This window comes from Haemorhous mexicanus, chromosome 5 (assembly GCF_027477595.1).
Source record: "Haemorhous mexicanus isolate bHaeMex1 chromosome 5, bHaeMex1.pri, whole genome shotgun sequence".
Classification (NCBI taxonomy): Eukaryota; Metazoa; Chordata; class Aves; order Passeriformes; family Fringillidae; genus Haemorhous; species Haemorhous mexicanus.
In genome coordinates, this window is record NC_082345.1 from 56,064,438 (window position 1) to 56,085,297 (window position 20,860).

At 39.0% G+C, this 20,860-nt stretch overlaps 1 protein-coding gene across 6 annotated transcripts; it reads right to left on the reverse strand.

The window, feature by feature from the left end:
- Positions 1-270: 270 nt before the first annotated feature.
- ZNF800 (zinc finger protein 800) lies at positions 271-14,339 on the reverse strand. 6 transcript variants are annotated; one of them, XM_059847227.1, is made up of 6 exons: positions 14,014-14,174; positions 13,578-13,688; positions 10,836-10,931; positions 7,492-7,635; positions 4,770-5,107; positions 271-4,127 (listed from the first exon to the last, which is right to left on the reverse strand). In XM_059847227.1, the coding sequence occupies exons 2-6, from the start codon at positions 13,636-13,638 to the stop codon at positions 3,366-3,368; spliced, it is 1,401 nt and encodes a 466-aa protein (XP_059703210.1). In that variant the 5' UTR covers positions 13,639-13,688; positions 14,014-14,174; the 3' UTR covers positions 271-3,365. The 6 variants fall into 6 exon arrangements, with proteins under 6 accessions (XP_059703210.1, XP_059703209.1, XP_059703208.1 ...); XM_059847226.1 differs by having other exon boundaries at positions 271-1,980; positions 3,370-5,107; XM_059847225.1 differs by lacking the exon at positions 14,014-14,174 and adding an exon at positions 14,223-14,339 and having other exon boundaries at positions 271-5,107; positions 13,578-13,685.
- Positions 14,340-20,860: the final 6,521 nt, after the last annotated feature.

Sequence of the window (20,860 nt, forward strand, 5' to 3'; positions counted from 1 at the left end):
TAATGTGAAAGAGCAAATCCAGCTCAGCCAAGAGAGCTGAACCAGCTAGCACTGGAGAGGCTTGTGCTGAGAACACAGACCAGGTACATCCAAGTTGCCTTAGACTGAAAAGGCAGGAAAGCATCTGAACAAAAAATACCAGTATTATCATAGCCTGTCTTCTTCAGTATTTTCTTCTGAAAGGGTAACAACAAGAGATCCCTTTACAAGGAACAAAAGGCCAAGATAAGCAGTGTTTGCCAAAAATACAGCAACGGTTGACAACCAGTGTGAAGTGTTCACTCCACAAGTGCCAAATTTTTAATTAAAAAAAGACCCATTTATTACAACAGAATATTACAAAGAACTAGCTTCAATGATCAACAAAAAAAACTTTACAAAATGCAAACAATGTAATTTCTGACTGTGCAGTGACAGACATCCCAAGTTTACAAACACAACATCATTTTTTATGCCCACTTAAAAATCATTTCCAGTCTGCTTTATTTTCCATCAAATACAGTACATTTATCCAAAACAAAAGCATGTACATTCAATATAGAACATTTTGAGCAAAGCTACAATCTTAGTTCCCATTCACAGTATTTTTAGTGCAATGCACTAACAGGGCCAAATAGTTCTCTATCCATAAAAGCATTTTTACTCCTGATCTTGTGATCAACATTTAGATATATTTTATACAAAAAAAGTATATATGAACATGAGGCACCTCCCTAAGTAAGGGAGTGAACCAATATAAAAAACATGGTATTTCTTCTGATGTACAATACCTTTCAAATTGTAGCAATTTGACACAAATCACTAAACGAAATATTTTCTAAAAGATAAAAATAAACAACAAAAAAAAACACAAAAACCCAAACAACAACAAAAAAACCAAAACAAAACCCATGATTGCATGAAACCTGCCAAGAACTTCATAATGGTAGGCATGCAACTGTTTTACTACAATCTTGATTAAAAGGTTAAAAAAGGGTATCTAAACATTTTCCAATTACACAAAGTCAAGTGTTACCCATAGTGGTCATTTATGATTTTGAGAGAAAATATATTTTGAGTTTCTCCCAAACTATCCTCCCTTTTTATTAATATTTAATGAAATAAGCTAACATTATAAGTGGTTGTGCACAGATTGTCTATAATACATCAGCAAATATTCACTACCTTCATATTAACATTAGTGTGTTGATCTTTCAAAAATAAACTGAAAAAATAAACTGCAACTATCATTAAAGTGCTTGTGTATAATTTTTTTAAAAATTAAAGAATAGAGGAATGTGGATATTCTTGTAAACTTTCTAGATGTTTACAAAGTTTTCCTGTGAACCACATATGGAAACAAAGTGGAGGTCTTTGAAGAAACTTCAGCACAGTGAAATTCAGAATGTCCTTGAACTGGGAAATTACTCAACATGAACAAACTGAATTTATGGCAAAATCTAAAAATTAGTAGAATTCAGCCAATAAACACTACATTGTTTGCTCTTATACATTCATTTGTAATAAACTTAAAACAGTATATAATACAACATTTGCCAAAGTAGGCTATCACATCAAAGTTTGAGCTGTCCATCAATTAGCACTGCCAGGGAGGACCAGTATGCATGAGTTTTCTGAAGATTTTCTAAATGAGGAAAATCCACCTTCTTCCAAAGCTGCTGCTCATTAACTTCTCTCTGGTATACTGTTTTTCAATTTCAGGAAGTTTGTTCTATACTGGGTCAAACTACAACTACATAGAGACAACTGCTAATTTAGAACCATGTGGATTTTACTTCAACTACTTCAGTGTTTTGGGAAGTGGTACTGTCCTACAAGCAGTCAGAATGATTATTAATATTGTAAGAAAAAAAAAAAAACAGCTTATGAAAGTATTTCTTCCTTATAGTACCATTAGCAAGAATTAGCAGTTCCACAAACAAACTAAAGTCTTTTCCGTTCAAATGAACTTCAAACTTTCCGAACATCACTCGAACCTATCTGAAGAGAAATGGGAATAAATTAATACTTTGAGTTCACCCATATAATTCTCTTTTAAACTACACAAGATAAATAATTTACAAGGTTAAATTTTTAATTCTTATTCAAAATGCATAAGTCACTCCCCCTCTAGAATTCAGCATAATTCAGGGTTCAACTTGGTTCATTTTTGAAGTTCTGCCTAATTTGGTCAGGATTTATTAGAAAGTCATGAAAGCACCACATCACAATTTAATATAACTAGGTGGTTATTCACTGTGAAAGCTGAACTCATGCGAATCATCTCCCAGCAAACAGCATTTCAGAGGTGAAACATAGAACAAGGCACATATATTTTGCTTTCTTTTTGCCAAATATGCTAGAAAGATGATTCTTTATAAGGATGGTTAAAACTCCTAAAATTATCACTACAGTCTCTCTTCATCATACTTTTGTACAATCCCCAACCTTCAGCCATCAGTTGGTCAGTTTGAAATACAAAGTGACTGCACACAAATATTTTCTTTTTTAATAGGTCCTCTAAACATAGGCCATGGCAAGGCCTATGGAAAACTGAGTAGCTACAAATACAACCCCTCCAAGCATAAAAAATTCCGAGAGCACCACATAAGCAAGAGTTTAGAAAATTCTAGGGCAGACTTCAATACATATTGATCCTTAAAGCAAAAACTTTGATTAGATTTGAACAATTTAAAAATCTAAATGACCATAAGTCTCCAAACCTGGGCTTATATAAATATGCATTAAAAGAATGGAATTCTAAATTTGATGACTTCAAAGGTATTTGCAGACACCTAACCCTTAATGAGTTTAAATCAAAGCAACTAAGGAACCAAATTACATTAAAAAAATGTGTTCTATGCACTTTTGTTGACAGTGTGCTGGCAATACACATCAAAATAAAAATTTAAATTCACAAATGCTAATTCCAGTAAGTTCATAGAGATTTTTTCTCTTATCAGCTTTTACTTTAGTACTTTTAGTACTTATTCAAGTGGTCACAGCAAAGTTAATTAAATGAGTTACGTTATTCAAACCAAAGAAAATTACCGTTAATTTTAAAAAATTACTATTTTAAAAATGTACTTATATTAGCTTTATTAGAGCAGATGCCTTAAGACAGTTTAAAGAGCTGACTTAGTACAGTTTAATCTACATTCCATCTTTCTACAATGAAAAATTTAGATTTTAACTCTTTTCCAAAATGCTAAAACAAAAAGAAACAAATTTGACATCTACTTTTGCATTTAAACCACTAAACCCTAAAATATATGGGAAAATATGTTTTCAGCAATAAATCAACAACAGCAAAAGAAATGCAGTGGTATTGTTGGGTTTTTGTTTTTGTCCTTTTTTAAAAAAGAGAAAACACTTTTTCTTTTTCCTCACCAGACAACAGCTTTAGATCTTGTACTTCTGCCTTTGGTTTTACTTTCTTCAGGTGAATGAGATACGTTTGCTTTGTGGGTTTTCTTATGATGTTCTAGAAAAGCTTTTCTGGCAAATGCTTTCCCACATTTATTGCATCGGTGCAGAGAAAAGTTTTTTGTTACTTTTACTTCAATGCCAACATCAGCTCCTTCATACTTTTTATTGGGAGAATTAGAGGTGACATCCTGTTTTGAACCGATCTGTTTTGTTTCATCCTTCTGAGAGCCTCTTTTTGTCACCTTATTTAGAACAAGATCAATTGGCTTCTTTATTGCTCTTATTTCTAAACTTGCCGTTATTTTCCCAAGGTAGCGCGGCGACTTTTTGTGAACCACGGTTATGTGTCGGATCACATCCCGCTTGCGACGCGTTTCGTAAGAGCACAGTGGACACCTGTAGTATTTAACATAAATATTATTTCCATCTGTGTGTAGTTCAATGTGCTTTGTTAAATTCTGTTTAGACGTAAATTGGCGCTTACAGAGTTTACAGTAAAGCTGCTTGAAGTCAAAGCCAGCTGAAAGTTTTGGCTTCTTGGCTTTTTGCTGGCCACCTGCAGCAGATGCATTGGTTGATTTAGGGGTTGATTTAGTGGTTGATTTGCAGGTTGATTTAGAGGTTGATTTAGGGTTTTCAGGGTCCTGTTTAACCTTATTCTTCTGTGCTGATGGTGCGTTCTTTTTCTCATTTGAATGATTTGTTCCCTTTAATTCATTCTGTGGAGAAAGCACAATGGAAGGGGGTGAAGGTTCTACAGAATCTGCTGGTTCAACTTGTATTTCTGTGCCATTGGTAGTATTGTTGGGTCCTTTCTCTCTTTTAGAGTTCTTTCCAGAGAGACTTATCTTGTGAACAATTTGCATATGCCTTTTCAGCATTATCTGTGAACTATATTTCCTCTTACACAGAAGGCATTTGCATGCACTTAAATTGTATTCAGCCTTTGAAGACGACTTTTGTTTTCTGGTCTTAAGAGATTTTTTAGCAGAAACTGTATCCAAGAACAAAGGTTGCCCAGGCTTTGTAGCTATATCAGGAGTAATGGAATCCCTTCTTAATCCTCTATGAACTTCATCAAAATGCCTCCTTACATTGGCTTTTGTGGCAAATGATTTATAACACACAGGACAACTTCTACCTAACGTGACAAGAACATTCTTATTTCGTCCTCTTGCAGAGCACTGGTTTGCTTTCTTTTTTGTTTCTATATACTTCTTTAGCTCTTCCATCTTTTTTTTGTGTACTTTTCGAATGTGCCGCCGTACACTGCGTCTTGAATGAAATTCCTTCCTACAGAGGCAACAAATCAACTGGTGGCCATAATCAGAATTATCCAGAGAGTCCAAGTCAGGACTTACCGCTGGAGGCTGTTCTTCAGGAGTGTTCTTGTTTGTGACAGGATCAGCAGGAGGTAATTCTACAGTATCCCCAGCTGGGACTGGGGCTGGAGCTGAAACAGACTTGGGTTGCTCAGTGCTGGGTTCCTGGATCTGTACTGGAGCTTGATCAGGGGTATGGCTACCTTCTGTGTTCTCATCTGGGCTATCAGTCCTTGACACATATTGAAATACAGCATTTTGATTCGTTTCTATAGGTTCCAACGTAATTATATATTCTTGCTTATCTACCCTTGGATAGATTGCTTCAAGAAGGTCATTTATGGCTTGACTCTGCTTATCTTTTGTATCTGGGAGGTCTGTGAAAAGAGGAGAAGGTATTTTTTAAATAATTGGAAATTACCAAATCATTAAATTTCAAAGTAGCTTTTAACCACTACATGAATTAAGTCTACAAATTTCCACAAATCCTCTTTCGTACTCTCTGAACACTCAAAGGCTTTGAGTAATCATTGCAAGTTACCTTTTTATTAAAAGCCAGCATCGGAAATAACCCTCCTGGTGTGCTAATGTGAAATCCACCCGAACTAAAAATTTGTATGACTGGAATTAAGCTGGTCTTTAAAAAACTGTATCAATTGGAAGAATAACATCATTCGACTGAGCTTGTTCTGCAGGTGTGCAACTAAGCCTGAAGTATCATTAAAAACCGATTTTCCTACTGTGGGATACAGGCACTCATAATAAAGGAACCTAATTCTGGAAATAAGCCCTTCTCTGTGAATTCTGAACCTCTGTGAATCTTTACCAAAGGATGAAACATCTGTGTGACCTGAGCATTGCATGAAGATATAAGTAGATAATATTTTACAGGTCTCAGTGATATTCTCCCTTTAAATGCCAAATTAGTTCAGTGCTCTAGTTCCCAGTGTGACACTCAAAGCATCCACAATGGCACAACTAGGAAGCTGGGGTCCTACAGCAAAAAGGTAAGGCACCGATATGACACAGCTCAAATTACTGTGGATAATTTTAAAGATGTGAGTCCTGGTAACAGCTAATTAAAAACCCGCAGTCAGAGTTATTCCTTCCACACACCCAGAAATACATGCAAAGTGCCAGTACAAAAAATAGGCATTTTGTAGCTCCAAACCCATTTTTTAACACTGAATTTTTAGCAGCTTTTACAGTCAGTTTTAAATGAGCCTATCTATATAGCTTTTACCAAGAGTAAAAAGTTTTTCCTATTTTATAGCACCTTTTAAGACTACTTCATGACTATATTGAGTGCATGGATTTTTCACCATGGTGTGCTGAACTTTGATTCCTGCCTCTTGTTCACTCTCTTTTATATTTTGAAAAAACTCCCACTTAGTTCAATAACTATACTCAATTTTATATAAAGCACAGGTATTTATACAGTTTTATTCAGAGTGTGTAGCATTATTCCTTTTATTTGCACCTCTCATAGTGAACAGTGGAAGTTATTTTATTTGTATGTTAGTTGCATGTTATTTCATATTAACATATGAAAGTTAATCAGAAAGTTAAATGATGGCTAGAATGCCAGGAGCTGGATATGAAGTCTTTCCTCAGGGTAACCTTACTTTGCTTAGAAACTATTACATCTAAAGTCACATGCACTTCTAACCTTGCTTTGAAGCTACAAGTCACCCCTTGTCACAGAGAAGCTCTGTGACTCTCTAACTGGCCAAGCAAGCTCATTTAAGGAAGGTGACAGTACCAGCCTTTTCACCTTCTCCTTTCAGCTGATACCATGTGCGAAAAGAATCATCAAAGTATATCTCTTCCTAATATTTGAAATACTGAGGCAGGAAGGCATTAATCAGGAAAGAAAAATCCTCATTGCACCTATACTGATCTAGTGAAGAGATCAAGATAACTAGCTTTACCAACACTTTTAAATGCTGACACATTTCCAAATTAATCAACTTTACTCAGATTAACAAAAAGTCATCACTGGCATGAGACTGTAATAAATTTCTTTTTTCCATAAAAAAATTAGTTCTTAGCTTTTTCCTCATTATTTAAGTAACTTTTTTTAATAATAAAGCCTCTTTTCCACAATAAAGATGTTGGGCTAGGCATGATCACATAGGATATGTTAAAGCAGCATACAGTGAAGTGAAGCAGGGGAAAAGAGACAGAATTATTCAAGATCCTTAAATAAAAGGGTAAACTTGTAGTCTGTGTTTCATACTGACTAAAAGACTGCATCCATGACACAAGCACTGTATTCTCTAGGTACAGGAGAATATTAAGATATTGACTCAGGTCACTTCACAGGACCAGCTGAAATCTATCAGAGCTATGATGGCCTAAAACTGAAACACCCTGTTAAGAGTCACTGTCTTCTGTGAGATCAGCTTCCCAGTCCTTTGACATACTTTTGGTATCTTTCACAGTAAAGGACAGATGGGAAAGAAAAAGAGGAAGAAGGAATAAAAAGAGTTAAGAGTGACAATTAAAAGACTAGATGTATAAACTAGCTATCTAATTATGATATTGGCATATCTTGGCACGGCTCTTGGTTGTTAATTCATATAAAGTCATTGCTGTAGCTTTTCAATAACATAAAAGTGATCCACATACATTACTACAGAAATTTAGATCCACCTTGGTTTTTTGCATTTTGTTTCAGGTATGTTCTGAAAATGGCAATGAAAGATAAATTTTTCAACTTCACAAAGCTTTATGAAACATTTAAATTAATAAAACTTACTATCATCCATTTGAAGACTTGGAGGACAATAAAACTTTTTATGAGTAATTAAATTTGGTAATCCTCTGAAGAGACTCCGGCACAATTTGCACTCAAAAATGGTGTCCACATCTCTTAACAAGATATGTTTAAGTTGTTTCGTTCCTGTAATAAAATAAATATTACACTTATGGAAGGCTTTCTGTTAATTTCTTCATTCACATCATCCCATGAAACTGGAAACATTGAATAATTACAACAGCATTTTATCTTTTGCTAGTGCTACTTCATTTGTACTGAAAGTTTATGATACATGCTCCAAATTTCACTATGAAGACAAGACTGGGATGAAAAAAAATCCTTCAAGGATTACACACATTACAATTTACAGAGAAAGTGCAATGATTTACAATAAAAACTAACATCTAATATTAGGAAAGAGTTCTTACTATGGTATTTGGTTGTTGCAATACAATTGCCCAATAGGAAAGAAGCACCTAGAGCATTTAAAGAAGCCTGTAGTATTTTTTCTTTAGGGTTATCCTACAGTGCTAAGAAAACAAGACACATACAGCTATTTCACATAGAAATGGCACCTGGGAAGGCAAAAAACTAAGGGATTGAATAGCACTAAAGAGAATAACTAACAGGTCAAGAAATGTTACTACACTTAGATATCTAACCCAAGTCCAAGACGACGACGCTTAGGTGAGATAGTAGAAATGCAGGCATATTTTCAGCCTGAAGGAAGGAAAATACATACAATTTAAATCTGAAAGACCTGTATTAAAACATAGAGAGTGTGATAAAATATGCCAGGTTTCCAGACTATCACTCATTGTATACAAAGATAGCTAGATGTAGCATTGTTGAAGTATTCCAGCTCCTGCCATTTTTTTACTCTTCAAACTCAGTCCTTCATCTCTCATATCATGAAAATTATGAATGTAAGGCCTAAACTTAGCCACAGATTATTAAATGATGCTTACCCACTCCAAATTAGAAAGGAGCACTAACTAACCAAATTCAGCTATTGGTAAAATAGTCAGTGTCTTGATTCTTCTTAGAATTATTCAAAACTAATCAAACAATGAAAAATATAATGACCTAGACCATCAATAAATAATTCCAAACACCTATGAAACAGCAGCGGCAAGACATTCTGCAAGCTGAACTACAAGGTCAAGTGTTCTGTCATCTCATAACATTTCTTTTAAGAAATCCTTTCAAAGATCAAACACACTGCAGAATTCTTTTCTAAATTAAAATCTTTCAAACATTAAAAATTTCATAATAGGCTATAGTTCTTCAATACAAATGGGCCTTAACAAGAAAACTTATTTCTTGGTGCAATAAGAGTACTACAAAGCTTTCTAAATCTGAGTTTCAGCAAAGCACAGTGTCTTCTTCAACAGTTCCTTAAAAACAGCATCCAAACTTGATCATCTGAGGCTACCACAGTTTCTGTCCCCTCCTATGCCTTCCCAAACCATATTCTCTGCTCTTTCTTTGAGTGTTACTAACTTCACCCTCATTTGACCTGCATTTTTACAAAGAGACTACCAAACTATATTTACTACTATATTTAGATATAGCAACAAATAAAAACTGTACAGAGTTCCTCCCAAAAGCAAGTTGTTTACTCTGATCTCACCTACATTTGAATTTCTGCATATGAATAAAATCCAACTGAACAAAACTGAAGATGCTCCATGTAGATAAAATTCCATGCTGCTCATGCATGCCCTAGCCACAAGCCTCACTCTCAAAAAAAAAATTCTCCATTACTACCCAGTCAAGGGACATACAGGTTCCTCATTCTTTCCCGTTATATTCAGTCCCTGTTCAGGACTGAAATGGTTTTTTCCAATACAAATTACTGGATTTAAGAATTACTGGATGAAATTAAAGGATTTATGACACATTGGAGATCATACTATATGACATGATAGTCATTCTGGCTTCAAATCATCCTTATGCATCTGTGAAACTTTTCACAGATGATAGTAAAGAAAAATTATTGGTCCTTTTGAAATAAACTGCAGACATTCAGAAACTTCTCGAAACAGCAAAAAAAAAAAAACAACCTTATGAAGTCTTCTCTATTTTGTAGTTACATCTAATTGTATATTGTGATGGTAATGCAGGTGATACCTTATCGAATTCTGTTAATATGTGTAAATGTTGATGCTTGAATAACATCAAAGTCACAACAAATCAGTAGCGAACACCAGTCATAAATACCTCTATCAGAAATTCCAAAATTTATGCCTTTTGCAAGCAGTTTCTTTTAGGAAAAAAAAATTCAAATTCACTTTTTATTCTTAATGCTTTGAATGACAGAAGCTTTTGATAAAATTACTTAAACAGTTATGTGCAATGCTCTGTCACAAATTTCTATTCCTTTACCACAAGAATCAAATACTCTCTTTCCATAATGAAATGTTGCTTGCTCAAAACCAGCCAGTAAAATCTTTGTCTAAGTCCTCTTGCCTTCTATCCAACCTCTCTGACACAGCTGACTGATGATATCAAAGTAAACTATCAATTTAACACCAGCCAGCGAGGATGATCTGGAAGTACTGGCAACTAGTTTGTGCTACTACCAGTAGATATTCCATTAATCTGCTTCAAGCAAAAGAAGCCTGTCATGCATCTCTGAGGCCTCAATCAAACTAAAAAAGGTTACAAATGAATAATCACACATCCTGTTTTTGTATTAAGTAATTGAAATACAAGTGGACAACTTAAATATTTTACAAGACTTGGACCAGACATGCATCTCATTGCACAGCAGTGGTGTTTTTACACATGACACATTTCACATACTTAAAAGATCTACAGGAAAAAAATCTAGAAACACATAGATAGTAGCACTAAAGAAGTTGTGAAAGTAAAATGTTTGGTTTGCCATCAGAAGTGTAGAAACAGCTTGAAAACACTGCATCTTCCCTGGCATGACTCCCCAAATGCTTAGCTGTTCATTGCTATGTATTGCAACTCCCAAAATCAATCAAGGAATACCTTAAAAGTAATATGATGAAGCAATTTAAGACGTTCAAGAATAAGTTTTTTCTTCACCTCAGGAGTTTTATGATAAACTCATTAATAATAGCAGCAGAAATGACGCAAAGCAGAACAACAAAGTTAATTTTTAAGGTTTTTGAAGGATAACTATACAGCAAGATCTGTATCTTCATTACTTTCTATGAAAACCCTAATTGAAAGGAATACCTAATTCCAAAAATCTACAAATATTTTGCAAATATGGACAAAGTCAGGTGCTGGATATTTTAATACACTGTCTAATCATAACTCTTTTAACAAGGTAATGAACTTCTTAAGGGTCAGGCATGGTTTCCTACCTGATCGAAAACACTCAATGATTTGTTGAATACCAGATTTTGATGTTTGCAGAGGCTGCTGCAATAACGGAGGATCACCAGGTTCCAACAAATGCACTGAAATTCATAAAAGGATAATAAGCCATTAGAAAACACTAATGTAATTTTTGTAATCTAGGAATCTTCCATACATACAATAAACTAGCTAAAAAGAACAGCCAGGACCACAGTAAAAGTAGCCTTACTCAAAAATTTTCACTTATATTGCATTAAAAAACAGTCAACAGCGAATTTCCAGCTATGATACCTTCTGACAGCTTGCTGTCATTTTGATCACTTTTTCTGTCTGTATTCAAAGCTACATGTAAAAAAACATAGAAACATATAAATATATAAAACAAAATTAACTCACTAGAAATGTCCATCAATTAAAGTAATTCCCCAGAACAATCTACTTGACTCCCATTGTTAAAACCAAATGACATTAGAGTAGTACAAAAGAGAATTACCAAATACTGCATTACCAGCATTACCAAACACTTCACAGCACACTACACGACTTCAATGTTGCCAGTATGCACCTAAACACTGTAGCCAAATTTAAAGTAGGAAAAAAGCACAAGCATACCTACATAGCATATACCAGAAAAACCTATCACAGTATTTTTAACCACGAAAGCTATATTCAATAAACTCTTCAGGCTCAAATAAACTGCTGAGGAACTACTTTATTTCTGATGTTTCTTTCCATATCATAAATGGTGGAATGTTGGGGGACACAAGAGAGATGATGGACTTTGGACCTGGTTAATATAAGAAATTTGACAACAAGATGCCTTGGCAAAAACAAATGGAACTTTGAAAATTAGACCTAGATTGCAAGAAGATTAAATCAAAGGGGTTTACTGGAAAAAGAAAATCTCATTAAACTCTGCAAGCAAGAGATGTTGTTATATGCATAAGTTTGTGCATGTGATTTTAACCTAATCATTGTAGTACACATTACTAGTCTCCCTGAAATAGTGTAGAAGCATTTGTATCCCACAATAATATTGGGTTCTGATCACTGAATCAGTCTTCCCCATCTCTCTCCATCACCGACACATATTCTTTCCAAAAGCTATTGAAACTAAAACATATATTAATCAAAATTTTTAGCAATTCCAATATGCAGTATTTATGTACATGAAAATTAACAGCACTCCATTGCTGTATATGGATATGGGAATTAAGCTTTGCCCAGAGGGAACCCAAATTTACAAGAATAAGAACACTTCTTGAAGCATATGTTTGCAAAATCATTAGTTAGGTCTTATTTTATATTTCTTATTGACTAAACAGCCATCCTTGCACTTCATCAACTGACTCCCACCTTAACCATTTGGTTTGATTTTAACCCCATTGTAAGGTTTTCATTTCTAAATGTAGCACTAAGATCTCTAAGAAATTTATTTTTAATAAAGGCCAGTTAAGGCATAGTATGAAACTATTTAGAGATAATAAGTGCAAAAAGACTAAGCAAATTATGACTGGAACATTGAGCTAAAAGATTATAAATAAATTCTAGCTGAAAAGAACATCAGAAAACAAAGCACTGTAAAAAAGGACAACAGAATGAACATTCCACCCAACTATCCTGGTCCCATAATACACTATTATAAACACAAACACATAACAACCATGACGAATCCGCTAATCATTTGGGGATCTCTAACACAATGGCATATTTTATTCTACTAACCTAATCCCTACACTTCAAAATAAAACCTTTTGGTTTGTATACAGCCCCTAATATGCATGTACAACACCAACTGACAGCAACAGGAGTAACACAGGTGAAGCAGACCTAACACATGACTGTTAACTTGTCAGGCAGGAAAAATATTTTTGTGGTTTTAAATCATTAGAACAACTCAAAACCATTTCATCATCAACACAAAGAAATGTTTCTTCTAACTGAACAATATCTACTCTCAAATTACATTTCACTAAAGGGGCATAATCAAAGTCACTGTGCTCACATTTTCATCTCTAAATTCCCCAAAGTGATGCCTTTCTTCTCAAAACAGAAGTGAAAGTATCCAAACAGCACCTTTCTTTCAAAAACGTAAGTGAAAGCATCCAAATAAATGCCCCAACAAGTAAAAAAGAAACAAAACTGCCTTTAAAAATACTAATTATAACAATAAGCAGAATAACTTCACAAGCATCTAAAAGGTTGGCTGAACTTTCAGAACATTCATTACAGCTTCCACTGATGAAATCTTTCACATCTCTCAGTCATGGAATGTAAAGAACTGTTCTAGGTGGGGTTTTTCTCCTCTGAGACTAAGATTTTCAATTTCACCAGAGTTTACCAGAGAAGACAGAGTAAAAATATAAACAACAAATGCAAATGATTGCCAGAAACACCGTTTTACAAAAAAAACCTGAAGACACTGCACTTTTTGGAAACAAAACGATGAGTTCTTTTATACAAGCTCTTGCCTTCCTCTGCTCACTTCATACAACGTCCATGTGGTGGCCTGAGGATTATCCCACAAACAGGAACTAAAATATTCTCTTCCTGAAATGATTTTAAGGTGACAGTTCAAGGATACAAAAAAGAATAAATTTCCAAACAAAATTCAGAGACCTTTCTATGCCTAGAGCTGACACTCTAGGCATAAAAGAGTGATATACATTTGCATCCTCACAACAGTTTCTGCAAGCTTTTAATGAAGAAGACATGCAAAACAGCCGAGGCATCACACACCACTATACCTGGTTCACAGCATCCATGGTGATGGTGGTCAGTCTGACAACACTTGTCCCTTAGAGGCATTTTCCGTGGGCACGACCTACTTTCCTTCTACATCCAGCAGCTCGTTTCTGCTAAAATAAGCAAATTAGCAGTCACCGCCGAAGCACAAGCGGCTGAGGAGCGCGCCGTCCCCGCACACCCACTTCCTACGGCAGCACGGCCGGGCAGGCCGGAGGCAGCGGCACCCCTGGCGCAGGAGAAAGTCCCATTGTTTTCGGCAGGTCTCACGCCGCCCTCTGCAACGGCCGCGGCGAGCACGGCCCCGCTCCCGCCCCGCCGCCACCTGCGCCTCGGCCGGCGGGGAGAGCCCCAGGCCGCCGCCCTCCCCGCCGAGCCCGGCCCGGCCGCACGGACCCGCGCCCCCTCCGTGGCGGCCCCGCCGCGTTCCATCCCCACCTCGCAGCCTCGTCCCGCAGCCCCGCCGGTGGGACGGCGTCCCTGGGATCCCGTGGGGAAATCCGCGTTACCGACAGCCCGGGGCAGCAGCGCGCCCGCCACACGCGGCCGGGCGGGAGGGAGGGAGGGGCGCGCGGCCGCAGGTGACAGCGGGCGCCGACGCCGGGACGGGGCGGGCGCGACGGGCGGGTGCCGCGGGCCGGCCCTACCTGGAGAGGACGGGCGGCTTTCCCCTCCCCGAATTAAACTTTATTCGCCCCTGTCCCGCCAGAGCGGCGGCCGCTGACCCCGGAGCCGGATGGGCACGGGGGCAGGAAGTGACTGCGGTCCTGGCGGCGAGAACCCGCCCAGTGCGCAGGCGCCGCTGCCCGGCCTGGCGGCACAGGTGCCGGGCGGCGGGGGCGGCCCGGCCCGCGGGGCTGTGGCGGGACACGGGAGGAGCCCCGGGCGGGCTGAGGCGCAGCGCCTGCCACGGGACCGACCCGCCGGGCGGAGTGCGCGGCGGGAACCGGCGCCGTCTTTGTCCCGGCGGGGAGAAAGGCCCGCGCTGACCGCCGCGCACGCCCGTGCTGCGCAGCGCTGCCCTAGGGCACCGGTGCCCGGACGCACGTGGGAGCAGCCAACATCCCTGGAGCTGGCATTTCTGCCGCACTTCAGCCTGGTCTGCGCCATTACAGTGTAAAAAAAAATGAACCAAACCACCGGTTGTTCTAGTAGAGCTACCAAGGAAAAGCGTAGATTAATGTTTTGAAGACTTGGAGGAAAAACTCGTGTTCTTAAAGAGAATTGTGTGATGTCTATGCCAAATACCGGGTGCCGGACGTCGGTGCAGTGCAGTGTGTGGCAGAAACGTGTCTCCAGACACGTTTCTACAGAGTCCTGCTTAGTCCTGTGCTGTCTTAGTGCGCTTCTATAGGCACCTCGGGGTGTTAAATAGGTGATACTTGGTTTTTGCCAAAGGAAAGGGTAAGATTCAGTCTTCATACGCTTAAGGAGCAACTTTTGCCATTGAAGAAAAATCTGTAAGGTAATATCAGGAATAAGCACATCATCACAGGAAAAAAATGCATAGTGATGGTACTAACACAAAAACAGTCTGTGAAGCTTTGGCTTGTGATAGCATCACTTAATGGAGATAGGACTGATGGCTTGAGATGAAGTTCCAAGTCACATTACAGTCTGTGCAACAGTAAGATGTCTCACACTTTTTCCAAATCAGACGTGGAGAGACCTTACCATCTGTGGCCATCAACTTGTACACAACGTCTTCTTTTAAAATATGGATATTGATTTAATCAATAAGTCTTTTTCCAAAGCAACATGAGACCAAATTCAAACTCCATCAGTTGCATTTGCATTTTGGCTAATAAACTGGAAACACCTTAAGCGTCAGAGAACAGTTCAAACAGCTGAGTGTCAAATAGCATCTTAACTCTGAGGTACAGCAGGACTCATTTGAAACCTTTGTGTCAGACAACCAAACACAGGTCATTGTGTATGTCCAGAGCTGCTCTCACCTTGAGTTTAGCTACATCCTGAGCTCTGCTGTGTTTTAGACACACAGTGGAAGAGGCATAATCTCTACCAGCCATGTTCAGCCTATGTAGAGAGCACTTGGATAAAACTGTAAAGCTCATGGGTAACAAAGTGCAATGAACACAGCTGTCAGCTCTAGTTCTGCACAACAGCCTACTGACTTGTACTTGCCTGAGAAGTATTCAACTTAGAGAATTAACATTCCCCACCTCCCAGGAGACGTGGGAGTCAGGCTCAAAGATGATCTTTCATTCTCACTGATGACACTGCACTACGAATATTGAAATAGTAGGGTTATAGCAATTTAACTTGGCATCTTGGACATTTATTTTGAACTTTGAACATTGGTAGCCGTGTCACCAATACAATTTTACTCAGTGATCCAAAAAGTCAGAAAGGAAAAATCAACCAGCAAATCATAAACCAGCAATGGATATTTAAAATCTTTTGGCTGTATTTGGGTTTCTGTGTTTAGCCCCCCTCAACAGGATTTTTTTCCCTCCTTCTAATCCAATGAAAGTTTCTCTTTTTTGCATCCTATGGCCTATATTATGCTTGCATGGCAAGATTTTGCTAGTGACTGGCCTGTAAGAGTGGCTTGTCTGAGAAGCTTCTGGAAGCTTCCCTCATGTCACAGAGCTAATGCCAGCCAGCTCCAAGATGGACCCACCACTGGTCAAGGCTGAGTTAGTCATTGACAGTAGTAAAGCCTCTGTGGTAACATGTTTAAAACAAGTTTCTGCATAGAAGTAATTGTGCCAGAGAAGAGTGAGAATATGTGAGAGGAACAGCCCTGCAGACACCAAGGTCAGTGAATGAAGATGGGGAGGCAGGAGGTGCTCCAGACACCAGAGCTGGGGTTCCCCTGCAGCCCCTGGTGCAGCCCATGGTGAAGCAGCTGTGCCCCTGCAGCCCAGGGAGGAACAGGGGGGAGCAGAGATCCACCTGCAGCCCCTGGGAGAACACAATGCCAGAGCAGGTGGATGCCCAAAGGAGGCTGTGACCCTGTGGAAAGCTCACCCTGGCATGTTCCTGGCAGGACCTGTGACTTGTGGAGAAGGGAGCCCACGCTAGAGCAGGCTTGCTGGCAGGATTAGTGATCCCATGGGGGACCCATGCTGGAACAATTTATTCCTGAAGGATTTCCCCTCTGTTGAAAAAAGGACCCAGGCTGAAGCAGTTCATGAAGAACTGCAACCTGTGGGAAGGACTCCTCTCCCTAAGAAGGAAGCAGCAGCAGAAAAAATGTGATGAACTGACCATAACCATAATAACCACCTGTCACTGTGCACCACTGCTGGGGAGGAGGTAAAGATTTGGGAATAAAGTTAATCCCTGGAAGGAGGGAGAATTGGGAAAATGTGTTTTTAAAATTTCATTTTACTTCTCATTATCCTACTCTGATTTTGATTGTGTTCAATTGATTTCTCCAAGCTGGGTCTGTTTTGCCTGTGACACTGACAGATCTCTCCCCATCCTTTCCTCAACTCATGAGATTTCATTATTATTTCCTTCCTCTGTGCAGTTGAGGAGGGAAGGGATAGAGCAGCTTTGGAGGGCAACTGGCATCCAGACAATGCCAATGGCCATTCTTTCTTGTCCTTTTCCTATTCACCTCCAAAAAAGTGAAGAGTTCCTCCTTCTTAATAACCCCCCATTTAGTGAAGCATTGGGATTGTGTCCTCACAATGTTCTCTTCAAGATAAAGCAAAGTTCCTTTTGCCTCTCTCCCTGTCCCATGCTCCAACCCCTGGAACCAAGTTGGTTATCTTCTTCTGGATACTTTTCATCTTCTAAGTATTTCTTGCCTACTTAGGATCCCAAACTGGACACAGTGTTGCAGATGTGGCTTCACAAATGGCAAGCAGAGAATAATCATCTCCCCCCACGGTGCTGTTGCTGTGGTACAGTATAGTGGTAACAATTACCTCAAAGTTGCAATATTGATCCTCATTTCACTGTTTAACTGGGACCCACAGGTTCATTCTGCAGGCCTGCTGTCTCTTTAGAGAGTCCTCAGCCTATACCAATGCTTGGGGGCTTTTGCCCTAGGTGCAAGGCTTTGTCCTCTTAGGATGTTCTTCAGCTTGTGCAAGGTGTCCTCACAGAGCAACCCTGTCCTCCAGTATGTCAGACACTCCCTGGTTTCAGCCACTCATTTCGTCATAAAAGAGCATGACATGGGTTATACAAAATGTGCCTTTTTGTCTTCCCCCTCTCCAATTTTAGAAATTCTAACTAAGGTCAGGTTCCCTATTGCTGTATTTTTTGGGAGGTGGAAGTGCATATTTTTGGAAGATGGCCAAACAGCAACTGAAATCTTCTATCTTAAACACATTATCATAACTTTTGTGTTCCATTACTTTGTGTGAACTTTGTGTTCATAACTTAAGGAAGATCTTAAGTGGTCACTGTTGCATGAACATGTAAGTCTTTGTAATTTAGCTGACCTTGTGACCTCGTTGTGGGTGGAAGACCATAAGCTGTATATTGCTGTTTAACTCCTCAGGTGGTTTACAATGTAACTAATTGGTAACATGAGCAAACGACCACACCCAAATTTTGACCAGTCAGCCAGACATGTGCAAGGCGTCTCTGCGACTGATAAAAGCTGCCGGCACAGATCAGGCAGGTCCATCTGACCGAGCAGAAGGTACCTTCAGGAGGGTGCTTGCAGGGTGGAGTCCTTTCAGCCAGTAGCCAACCATTGAATAAGAGAAATTTAGATCAGGGTAGGAAAGATTCCAGTACAGCTCACTTCACAATACAGTGCTGCCGTTGTTCATCCAAGAGGTTAAACTGGAACTTGGATCCAATTTGAATTTCATTGTATGTAAAAAGAACAAGCATATGATGTTGCCTGACTTTGAAAAATAGAATATTCCTCTGTAAAATATGAACAGTAATTGAAATTTATACTAACTTTCTTTTTGTCTTATATAGAAAAGATTCAATGAAAATGAAAAAGATTTTTAGAACAATACATAATTCTTCATACAATCCATAATTAGCTTGTATCCAGGGAATATGGAAATTCCCAGTGAAATCAGATACAATGTAAAATGTACAGGATGCATTTGCATATAACAAAGGTAAGGATGAAAACACCTTTGATGCATTTCATGTAAATTCTAGGCATAAAATATATTATTGGGGAGGGGGGTTGAGTTTAGCTTTTATTCTCTGGGCAATGTTTTCAACATAACCAGCAGATTTTGAAGCAGCATCTTTATTTACTCATTGTCTTGTAGATGATGTGGAGCTGGTGAGAAGTTTTGAACTAAGTCTTGTTACAACTTGATGATCAAATTATTTTTTAATTGTTTCTGGATTGCGATTATGGCTTTGAAAGATGCAAAATTCAGAACAATTTTTATTAGTTACTGGACTGTGCTTTCAAACTGTATGAAGTATTCTAGCAAGGGAGGTATATTTTTGGTAGAGGATATTGAAGTCTTTTTCTCAAACAGTTGTAATAGTAGGTTTAGTATCCACTGAGAAGTTTTGTCTTGCCAAAGGGCTGGCAGTAACACCTGCTGAGATGCCTTGCCATCTGTTTATACATCTAAGAGCTGTATGATTTGATTACTGAACTTTTCCTCAAATGTTATGACCACTAACATTTTTTCTGTATTTGGGATGCATTTTGGATGAAGCACCTGGCTTCACAGTCATTTTTCCTAGGAGAAAATAATTGTAAGTTGGAGTGAATTAATGCTGCTATGCTGCACTGAACAGAGTTCATTTTCGCAGAGGTGAAGGTAAAGTTGCATTAACCTTGAAGGATCTCATGTGTAATATGTGCTAATCAAGAAGTATCACAAATCATAGTCATACAGTGTTTCACTGCAAATACAGATATTCCAGCATTCCTTAATATAGCACTCTGAGTCTATTTACTCATTTGATGTGGCTTAATGTAATGTCCTTGCTGAAAGCATCTCATGAAAACTGTATATTCAGAAACTCCATATTAAACAAACTAAGTATTAAAAGTTGTAACAAATTAAACATGGAAGCCTGAGAGAAATTCAGACTCCTTCAAGGGCAGAGAGACCTCAACAAATTAGAAAGATGGATAATCACCAACTGTATGAAGTTTAACAAGCACAATCTGCACCTGAGACAGGGCAGCTCTGGTTGTGTGTATGGGCTGGGGAACAAGAGGCTGGAAAGCAGCACCACAGAAAGGGGCCAGGGGTCCTGGTCAATGCAAGCTGGATGAGTCAGCAGTGCCCTGGCAGCCAGGAGGGCCAACCCTGTCCTGGGATGGATCAGGCACAGCATGGCTAGCCAGGCAAGGGAGGGGATTGTCCTGCTCTGCTCTGAGCTGGGGCAGCCTCGCCTCTAGTGCGGGGGCAGTTTTGGGCACTACATTTTAAAAAATATGCTGAGTTATCAGAAAGCATCCAAAGGGGGGCCACAAGGATGGTGAAGGTTCTGAGAGGGAATCCAGATGAGGAGCTGCTGAGATTTCTTGATCTGTTCACCCTGGAGGAGACTGAGGGGAGTCCTCATTGTGGTCTTCAACAACCTCATGAGGGGAAGTGGAGGGACAGACAGACACTGATCTCTTGACTCTTGTAAGTAGTGAACAGGACTTGGGAGAATGGCATGAAGCTGAGTTGGAGGAGGTTTCGGTTGGATATCAGGAAAGTTTTTCACCAAGAGGGTGGTCAGGCACTTTAACGCGCTCCCTTGGGGAGTGGTCGCAACACCAAGACTGACAGTTCAGGAAGTGTTTGGCCAACACTCTCATGCAGATGGTGTGATTCTTGGGGTGTCCTATGCAGAGACAGGATTCAGACTCAATCGACCTGATGGGTCCCTTCCAACTCAGCATATTCTATGATTTGGGCACATTAAGACTCCCTTGTTAGAGTCTCTGAGCAGAATGACCAAATGGGTAGAACACTAGGCAAGGAAGTAGAATACCTTGATTTCAAAATCCTATGCTACAAGTTAGAGACCCCCTTCAAGCGCAAGGCACAGTTAAATCAGGAATTCGAGAGCTGGGGGACTGTAAAGACAATTAACAAAGACAGCCTGATTCTATTAGAGAGTGAGCTTAACTTGAGGAAGGGGAAGACAATATTGAGTTCTGGTTGCGATTCCCAATGTTGTTTGTTTATTTCTATCCAAAGATGTATTAATGGGAAATGAATAAACTAGTCTTTAGAGCACAGATATGTTAACTTTCAGATAAAGGTGAGATCACTCAGACAATTCTATGTTGCTTTTTTCTGTATCAGTCACCTCAAAAAAAGTACATTATAAGTTTTCTATGTTACAAATGAAATTATATGAGCTG